The sequence below is a fragment of the Chamaea fasciata genome, unplaced genomic scaffold (assembly GCF_029207755.1).
Source record: "Chamaea fasciata isolate MVZ Bird 193981 ecotype frontalis unplaced genomic scaffold, bChaFas1.0.hap1 SCAF_3, whole genome shotgun sequence".
Taxonomy (NCBI): domain Eukaryota; kingdom Metazoa; phylum Chordata; class Aves; order Passeriformes; family Sylviidae; genus Chamaea; species Chamaea fasciata.
This window is the reverse complement of record NW_027094088.1, coordinates 108,635,408-108,645,667: the sequence shown is the minus strand read 5'-3', so window position 1 is coordinate 108,645,667 and position 10,260 is coordinate 108,635,408. Positions and strand designations below refer to the sequence as shown.

Sequence of the window (10,260 nt, the reverse complement as noted above, 5' to 3'; positions counted from 1 at the left end):
AGGCTGTGGTGGTTGGAGGCTGAACTTCGTGAGAATGACAACTCCTCATTCCCAGATGTCCTCACCATGCACGTTGGGAATGCCATCTCCTGTCACTGACAGAGCAACACGCCTGTTGTCCTGGAAGTGCTGCCGAGCCAAGACCCCTGCAAGGGGGACTTGACTCTGCTGAAGCTTTGTAGCATCGCTGCTAATTAAGGGTGTGATGGAACCCTCCCTCAGAAACCAGATCATTAGGTTTTATGACAAAAATCTTGATTACAGAACCTAAGCTGACTTTTCACATCCTAGAATAAGCTTCCAAGATGTATTTATTTATTTTAAGCTGTAAAGGACTTTGAACCATGGAAGCTTGCTGTGCCATTTTATAGTCACTTTGGGGAGTACAGCTGTAGCTAATTAGCTTAAAAATCCCATCATACCTTACACATACGCTCAGTTTCTGCAGTATTAATTTCAGTGGAACTACTCATGTGCATAAATTAAGCGCATGCTTAAATATATGCAAAATCTGAGCTCAAATGTCTAGAAAATATGTTCTCAAAATGACAAGTATGCATTAAAAAAATAAATCATCATGGAAGGTCTGCTAGACAGGGAATCCGGGCTCTGTCTGCTGTCAGCCATGATGCAAACACAGAACAGTTTTTGTAACCCAGTATACATTGCAAGTGAAAGAAACATGCAGGATGGGGTGAAAAAAGGGGTTCAGTTGCATGCAGTCTAATTTCAAGTGTGTAATTATGGTCCTGTTTTCTTTGGCCTAAAAAAAGAGGAAAAAAAATCAAACAAACAAACCAACAAAAGAATTTCAAATAACCTCTGCTCACCTCCACAAACCCAAACTGCATACTGCTCAAAAAGGGTTTTGAAGCACAGGACGTGGGAAGGGAAAAGAGCTGAATCTTAGAGATGTGCAGGTAATTACTGGCAATTTCAGGGCTATTCACCACACCACTAGGAAAGCATTCAGCCTGTAATGTTACTGGAACGTACAGCTATGACCAAGAGCAAGGAATCCCATCATACATGAGCAATCAGTCAGCTCCTCTTCCTCAGACCCTGAGAGAAGCACCACTCATTCCTTGATAGAAGATAAACTGATAATCCCTATTGATATTCTGGCTCCCTTCTCCCCAGAGAGAAAGACTGACCAGACCCCCCAGCAGCTGCCATCTCTCCCCTCAGTCCGGAGTGCTCCATCTCACATCCCTGCCACCATTTCAGACCCCTGTTCTCTAGAGCAGTTGCTGGAAGAGGGTCGTTTTCTGTTGTTTCTGAAAATGGTGCAAAGATAGTATTCCTTACAGAAAATTCCATAGGGGTGAAAAGGCCAAGCTGCTAGTAGAGTAAAAACAACACATCTACCCTCCTTAAAAAAAAAAAAAAAAAAAGGGAAAAGGGAAAAGACTAAGGTCTGTTGGGAAGTGAGGAGGACAGAGAAGCAGGCTACTTGATGAAGGGCAGTAGCAATCCTGGGAGTTTGAATATCGAGCCTGACATTGCCCTAATTCCCACCTGAACAATCCCTCTGGTAGTGGTGTTTCAGCATGCAAATTATAGCTTTGAAAAGATCCTCAGACTGAAACCCTCCCTTGTTTCCTCAGCCTTGCTTTGTCCTTTCCAGCTACATCTATCAGTTGGTGCGTGATATGGTTACAGGTACAAAGATCTTTTTCCTAGCCCTTTTGTTACAGAGGCTTGATTACTGTGAAGGGGTTTCAATGACCTTAATGTCCCGTGCTCAGAAGGCAAAGGCTGCCTTTCAACAGAATAAAGCAAACAAAAACCAAGAGCTGTGCTGGAGGAGAGAGAAGTGTTGTTTCTGCTGGAGAGGCTCAGTTAGATACAGGCGGCGGCACACCGGGGCGTCGAGTTTGAATGATTTTTGGCCTTGGAGAATTCTTTGGGTCCTCATCTTCTTCCATGTCGCTGTCACAGACGTGCACCACCACACTGGGAGTGGACTCTGTTCCTGCATGTAGCTCGTATTTCTCTCCTGGAAGCAGAGAAAAGCAATCACGTCAAAGGATGGCAATCTGAGTAGCAACACAGCCCGTGGCACTCCTGGACTGCAGAATACTCCACACCTGGGTAGGGAGCTGAGTGTGTGCTGCTCCTAAATACAGGTGAGCACCAGCACAGCTGGACTCTGGCAGCAGCCACAACACAACCTGGGGATCCTGTCCCAGGAGGCAGTTTGATCACAGGTCTGTAAGGCATCATCAAATACACACATCCTCATGTCTGTAATGGGTTTTGGTACCAATATTGGTGGCCAAGAGCACTGAAATAAACCCCCAAAGCAGGCAGAGGAAAAAGAACACAGAAGTTCACAATTAAAAGGATGAACTGGAACCCAACCTATCAAATCTTTGGTCTGAAGTTATTTCATATCTGTTGGGTTGGGGTTGATCTTTTTTTTTTGCTGTGGCTTTCCTTCAGTCCCATTTAAAGCCCAGTTGTTGCCTGCAGACAGATTCCAACACTTAATCTAATTTATCCAGAAATAAAAAAAACACGTATCTCTGCTCCAGTTGGATTTTGAGCTTCAAAGCTCTTTAGCTGGGTCTGTAACAAATTTTGTCTCTGCAGATGAGATTACAGAGCAGTCTATAAATGCTCACTAGAGCAGGCTGAATGCCTAAACATATTTTCTAACGATCTACATTCCTTATTTAAGTCTCAATACAGTACTCTTCTGAGGAAGATGAACATGGCTTTTTTTTTTTTTTCCCCCCCGAAAATATTCTGAATTGGAGGAAGTCCACAAGGATCACAGTCCAACTCTTAAGTGAATGGTCTATATGGGCTTGGGTGGTAACCTGCAAAAGTCCACAAGCAAACAAAGGATTCAGTCCTGAATTCAGCTTGCTGGCACTACATGTATTCTGGACTGTATATGGGATACAAGTAGGTATTATTTAATAAATTGCAAGGAATTAATTTAAGACTTCTAAGAAAAAAAAAAACACTGCCTGCAAAATCTTCTGAGATGAGGAAGGTGAGGCCCCAGCAAACCCAGCTGGCCTCTGTGGTGCAGTGGCTCCTAAATGCTGCACCACTGGCAGAACCTGGCAGTGCCAGGTGTTGTACCATGGAAGCAAATGGCAGTCCCTTCCTCAAAGCACTCGTGGCTTGCTTGTGGTACCTATTTGGAATCTTATTTGTTAGCCACTTTGTGGCAGACTAATTCATGTAAGGAAGGGGTTGCAGGTTTGGCCCTGCATTAACACATGCAGTCTGGGACTGTGCTCACATGCTGTTTGTGCTGACAAATTCCTGGTCCAAATAAGTCTGGGCAGCTTGAGATTAGAGGACATGCTGTATTTTTGCCTAAAAACAAGGAGGCAACTAGTGAATAGTAGCTATAAGCCAGGCATCTTGCTGTGAGAAATATTTTACTGCTGTGATACCATTAATGTTGACATTTAACTGCTCTATTTTTGGCAACCTTTCCTCTGAATCCAAATCGAGCAAAGCATTACAGGTCTTGCTGATAGGCTAAAATGTAAAAAGAGAAATAGCTTGGTTGTGCTGCATTGAGGAATTATATGGTTTTTCTTTGCCCATTTTCCCTGCAGGCCTCAGCTAATTTCTCAGCTCTGGGCTGACGTCAATGCCGCCAGCCAGCACCGAGGGCTGCATTGGTCACTGTCACCGTGGGCACCTCTGCAGTGCCGCGCGCGCAGTGCCGGCCTGTCCTCCCACACCAGCACCGCCAAGGAGATCAGATTCACTGCCCTCTTAAAAGTAATAATCCCAGTTCAAATGCCACATTCTTTTAGTGCTCAAATCCCTCCCAGAATGGCTCTTTCCGCTGAAAAAGAACAGTGAAAAAAGTACCGACGCAAGGAAAAATATTCAGATGCCTCTGGCACAAGTAACTGCAGCAGCAATTAATGTCACTTTGCAAACCAAAATGTGATGCACTCATAAATTAACTTTTTAAGGCATGAAGTTATTTCTGAGCATAAATGAGCTGCAGACTCTGTTCTGTACTCAAACAGCACAAAACCTTTTCATGGCTGAGTTAGGAACAGGACAGCAGTAACTCTGGAACTTTTGTACAGCTGTTATCTTGTTCCAGACACAGTTACTGTTTGTGGAAAAAACACTAAGGTGATAAGCACAAAATAAAAACCCAATAGATACAGCCAGATTAGCCCTTCCCTTCTGCTTTTTTTCTATGTTTTTTTTCTTTTCTCTTAAACACCATTTCCAGCATTAAAAAAAAAAAAAATCAGTGAGCTAAGTCTGCAGCAGTTCAGCTACTGAAGTAATGGTTGAGTCACTGGAGTTATGTTTACAAGACCTAGGCTGTCCCAAGCTATGGGCAGCAAGTTGAATTAACATAGGGAAGACTCAACAATTTCTGTAATACCACACAGGTATTTGTCCAGTGGCCTCATTCAGCTGTCTCTGACATGGCTTCCTCTGTGTTCTCGGGCCCTACACTGATCCATGCTCCTGCTTCTCCTGCTTGCCTGGAGAATTCTTACAGGCTAGCTAAGCCAAAGGATTCCTGGGGACAGGAGTCTTTCTCCTCCAGCTGTCTTTGGACTATCTCTATCCTGTAATAATAAATTTAAACCTTCACATAAGCTAAAAATGGCAACTCACATAAATTTACTCAGAAAATTGTCATAAAATTTACCAAATATACTCAGCCCTTCAGGGAAGAATTCAGCTGTGGCACATCCACTATACAGACTTGTCCAAAGAACTTTCTGATAAGCCCCTGAATACACCAGTTGTGTTCCTCTCTAACCATTTGCTTTGCATAAGAAAAACAGCAAGAATTTGAAGTTTCCTCCCTTAACAATGAGCACGAAGCTGCTTTTATGTCATTGGGCCCTACCTTTCGTGACCACATGAGCCAGGAGTAAACCCACAGCCTTGGGTGACACAAGAAAGTCGAGCACAGGAACAACTTATATTTCAGAATTAAAAATAATGGTATAGGATTTTCTATCCCTTTGTGAGTCAGTACTGTGACCTTTCGTTGATGGTGCAGCTCCTGTCTAACAGGGCCCTTTTGTCCAGCAAAGACCATGTTCATATACATAAAGAATAATGAACAAATGCTAATGATAACATGTAGCTACCTCATCCCTAATTCAGACTCATGAGCAAAGGTTAATGAGTTCAGAGCTGCCCATTCCATGTAAATGTGGCATTAGCATCATGAAAATAACCTTCCACTTACAGTCCCTTCATCCAAGTGCTTTACAAATAACAGGATGCAAATAACAGGAGGTCCTTTATATCCTTTATATGGCTGCATGTTTGTGACAGAAGCCCATCCCACAAAATACCTCCATAAAACAGCTCTACAGCACAGATCTGCCATAGCAAAAGTGGAGGAGCTGCTCCCTGGAAGCCCATTAGTGACACTGCAGGAGCTGGACACTCTCCTCTCCCAACCAGGGGAAAAGTTTTCTCTACCCAGCAGCTCTCCTGTACCCTGCCCCTGGGAAGAGAAGGGAAGGGCAAAAGCAGCCACAGAACAGCAGAGGGAAAAAGGACAGAGATGAAAAGTTTTATCTATCACCATTTGTTTGCCCCTCCATCCCCTTTTAACCCTCCCTGGGAATCATATGAAGTGTTTAGGATTTCCTTTGAATCAGTGATGACAAACACAGGAGTTTGAAAGCGCTTAGGCACAGAAAATCTCCCTCGTGAGATGGTTTGAAATCCCTGTGTACAGCATTTCCTGGGCAGGGTCCTGCTCTCACGTGTTTTCCCCTTCCCTAGGGAAGGGTGACCCAAGGGCAGGGCAGAGCAGGGGCAGGTGCTCTGAATCCTCAAGAAGCCCAGCTAGAGCATGGCACAAATAGCTACTTCTGAATTGCTCTGAGACAAAAATGAAGCCCAGACTCAAGAGCCAAGTGGCACAGGCAGCTGCCAGGTCTCCTCTGTGTCCCAAAAGCCATCACTGTGGACTCAAGAGCCACCATGTGTGACACTTCAGAATGGTGCTTCATAATGTGAAAAATGTATTGTACAAGACCTGGAGTGTAGCCTGAGGTGCAAAGCCTGCTGGAATGCTGATAAGGGACTGGGTAACATGGAGAGGAGTCCAACTGGTGCAGACTTGTCTCTGTGGGCTGCTGGAGATAGTGCCTTGCACTGATTTTCCAACAGTACCTGAAGCTGTGGAGGGAAGTAGCCACTGACAGAGTACAAAACTGCACCAGCAAGTGCATGGAGCAAGCAAAGTGCTCAGCACCCTGATCTGTGCTGGGTGTTACTGTACAGTGCAGATCCCCTCAGTGCAGCTCTGACCTGTGAATCAAACCCATGGGAGAAAAGCAATTTCTCTGGGCAACCACAGTGCAGGCAGCAGGGGTTGAGGCTGGCAAGGGGAAGTCAGGGTGGCACCTGGGATCCTGGGAAAAGGCACTTGAGTGCAGAGTCAGAAATGAGGGGGTACAGGGCAACTGTTGTGAATAAAGAGGCAGTGGGGGAAGGAGGGCAGATAAAGGCTGGCTGGGGAGTGGATAGAGAGAGGAAGGGACTGCTTTCCAGAAAAGAAAGGGCATACTCTAGTGCCAAGAGGATGGTTTGCAAATCACTGCACTAATAAATAGCAAACAGCTGCCTGTCCTTTGAGAGGAGCAGCTCTGCTGTAGATACAGCCTAGACCTGAAGACTCTTTCTCCCTCCACCTTGCAAATGTTTCTCATACAAAATATGCTTCCAAGGTGGGGTGGTTGTTTGTTGTTTGTCTGTCAGGTCCAGGTTGTATCCTCACCTGGCCTAAGCTGGAGCTAGCTTTTACCTATAGGAATGCCTGCAACCTACCATGCTGTCCTCTAGTCCAGGCCCTGATGTCTTCACATCTTCATCAGCATATCAAACTACTGGAAGTTTTCTTGACAGTGGAAGTGTTTTCTATCAAAATGATTAACAATTGCACTCCTTTATTTGCAATATATTGAAGAGGTTGTAGGCTGGTGGTCAGCACCAGGCACAGTCATGGTTCCTGACTCTGACTGATCTACAGCACTCTGTTCATGCCTCATTTAAAACCTAATTTCTGCATCTGCAGAAAGTGAGAATATACATCAATCATCCAGGAACTTAATTAAATATGCCATGATCTTCCCCAAGGAGTAAATGCACCCTCACTGATCTCAATTCCATGTGAAGGGACCAAAAGCAGCTTCCTTTTGAGCATGCAAAGAAGTCTGTTCCATTAGATCTCCAAGATGCCAGCCTGTCACTGCTGCAGCTGAAACACCTGTCCCAAAACTGCTGGCACACGGCAAATCTGTTAACTCACTTCCAGCATATTCCTCATGGAATATGGAGCAAATCTCCCAACATTTTGCATCCAGGGACAGTTTTGGTCTCTACTTTTGTAGCTGTGATGATTATGATACCATACTGTGACAGGAGATGACCTGGATTCAGGGAATGGGAAAGGATTATGCGTCTGTGTCCAAGTGGTGCCTCTTGCATTCCCAATGAAGTAGTTCAATAAGACCCATCTTACGCTGAGGGCACACAAAGACACTGTTCACTATTTAGAAGTGCTAATGAGTTTTACTGGTCCTCAGATGTTTATTTTACCAAATCACTGCATTTAATATAGCAAAAATTCCTCACAAGTTAAAGACATGGAAGTCAGATTCTAACATTCTCAGCTCTGTAAACAACTGTGCCAAGTGAGTATTTTTTGACAGTTGATAAGCCGTAGTTACATTTTTAAACTGTGTTTTTGAATGAAAAAAATCTCTTCTCTGAGGCTACCAATGCTGTTTGATGTCCAGCAGTGTTCTACTGCTGCAATACTGAGAAATGAGTGTTAGTGGGATTTGTTTTTCAATGAAATTCTAAACATAGTAAATGCACAACTGAGAACAGCAACACTATTTTAAACCCGCTGCTGCAGTTAACTAAAATTGATCCCTCTAACAAGTGCTAAAAATAGAAAGAAGAGAGCACACAATGGCTTTTCATATTGCTCCCTGCAGGCTCCTTAAATCCGGGTGAATTTGACCTTCACGCAAAGCTGTCCCGGAGTGTGGGACAATGAGTGATATTTCACATTCCACTGCTCCAGAACAGGAATTGATTTATTACCCAGCGAGCTCGGGAATTCGTTTACATGTTTCCATTTATAACACTGCTCCATCAAAGGGGAAAAGAAAAAAAAAAGAAAAAGAAAAGAAAAAAAAAAAAAAAGGAGATTTTTGGTTTTTCTTTTATTCAGCATTTTAGAAGCAAAGTACCACTCCTGGAAATAATAATATGCAGTATCATATGAAGTCTTCCACCTGACTGCCTTTTTCCACAGGCTTTCCTGCTGAAGAGGAACAAACCATAGGAATCCCTTGATATATATTTTCCTCTTGTGAGAGATCCCATGTGAAAAAGATAGGAGATAATCCAACAAACCTTGTGAATCACGAAACATCTTCCTGCACCCCATGCACTCCAGCTCTGAGCTCCTTTGGTGCAGTAGCACAAACGCCCCAATGATAAGATGTCTGCAACTGGAAGCTGCTCTCAGGGTGAGCAAGCAGCATTCCCAGTACAGCTGGGGAGAAAACAATTCTCTCATCCCACAAGAATTTCAAAAATAAACTGCTAAATTTTCATGAGCTCACCCCCACAATTGTTATTAGATTGGATCTGAAATGTTTTATTTCGGTATGAAGATAATTTAATAGGCTATTTTTTCCTTGTGGCTTATGAATGTAAATTAGATTAATTTGTAAATGATACTGCTTAGACCTGAAACTGGAACCTTTCTCATTTTGAAAATTTTAAAACAGGATGCTTTAACAGCTTTGAAAGAAAACTTTTTGTAAAGATGACGTAATTAAATCAAAAGTAAGTCTCTCATAGGTAAAGTTTTGGTTTCATCAGATGAGCATTTTCCAAGGGAAAGCATTGCTTGACAATCCCAGCTAGCTTCAACTCCTGCCATTAGCTGAAGATGGAAAGACAGAAGAAAGCCTGGGTGCATTATCCATTGACATTTATCCTGTGCTAACAGAGGCTACAACTTTTCCCATTCCTCCTGCGTGTTTTTCAGCAGGAAATGAGCATTCCTAACAGAGCAATCCCACCGGGACTGAGGAACAGTAGCTCTGTCTCAAGAAACAACGTGACAGATTCTCCACTCCAGTGGAGGTGCACTTTTTCAAGTGAGAAATCTGCACCTTGGAATGCAGTACTGAGCAGATGTCATGTACAGCAAAAACTCCTCACATCCATAACCAAACATTTGTCCAGTCCCCACCTAAACTATCAGATGTCTCATCTAGGCACAAACTCCAGCACAAAAAATGGTGTAAGCAAAGCTTTGATCAGCTCTCAAAGACAAGCTGCAGATAACACAATTCTCTGCCTACACATGGCAAAACTCATTCTGAAGTAAAGAACCAGGTGACATCCATCAACTGAAACCCAAATGTTAATGCAACTTCCAGCTCTATGCCAACTCCCTCTGCAGTTATTATCTACACTGGTATTTCTTGTCTGCTTTTCCTGACGCATTTTCACCCAAGGACCACAAGCTTACCTGGTCCAAGCTTAGAAACTGCATAAAGGAGGTCATAGTTGATGACAGGTGTTGCATCATCTATTGGTTGCCACCCTACAGGTGGGGAGGCTGGAGGCGAGATGAGAAACTGTTTTGCAGGCTGTGGTGGTGCCAAATGAAGCTTGTCTCCATCTGTCTCAGAGGTCTGAATCTTTAAAGCATAACGAAGACACTGTTTAGTACAGGATAGAATCACAGAATGGTTTGGGTTGGAAGGGACCTTTAAAGGTCATCTCCTCCAACCCTCCTGCCATGCTCAGAGCCCCATCCAGCCTGGCCTTGAGTATTTCTAGGGCTGGGGCATTCACTGGGCAACTGCCAGTGTTTCACCACTCCTACTGTAAAAGATTCATTCCTCACATCCGCCCTAAAACAAGCTTCTTTTAGTTTAAAACTATTTTCCCCTTGTCCTATTGCAACAGGTCCTGCTAAAAGGTCCATTCCCATCTTTAAGTCCCCTTTAAGTACTAAAAAGCCACAGTGAGATTTCCCTGGAGCCTTCTCCAAGCTGAACACCCCCAGTTCTCAGCCTGTCTCCACAGCAGAGGGGCTCCAGCCCTCTGAGCATCTTTGTGGCTTCCTCTGGCCTCATTCCAACAGGTACATGCCTTTCCTGTGTTTGGGACCCCAGTGCTGGACACAGGACCCCAGGTGGGATCTCACCGGATCAGAGCCACGTCCCTCGGCCTGCTAGTCACACT

The 10,260-nt window shown here is 44.0% G+C and overlaps 1 protein-coding gene across 5 annotated transcripts in view; it reads right to left on the bottom strand.

Moving 5' to 3' along the window:
- RCAN2 (regulator of calcineurin 2) overlaps positions 1-10,260 on the bottom strand; it is an 80,079-nt gene continuing 69,819 nt past the window's right edge. For 2 of the 5 annotated variants that reach the window (XM_066180046.1, XM_066180051.1), the window contains 2 exons: positions 9,539-9,710; positions 1-1,999 (listed from right to left, as the gene is read on the bottom strand). In XM_066180046.1, coding sequence (XP_066036143.1) covers positions 1,839-1,999; positions 9,539-9,710 — 333 coding nt within the window. In that variant the 3' untranslated portion in view covers positions 1-1,838. Of the gene's footprint in view, positions 2,000-7,920; positions 8,549-9,538; positions 9,711-10,260 lie in introns of those variants that run through there. The other 3 variants (XM_066180048.1, XM_066180050.1, XM_066180047.1) reach the window with 3 other exon arrangements.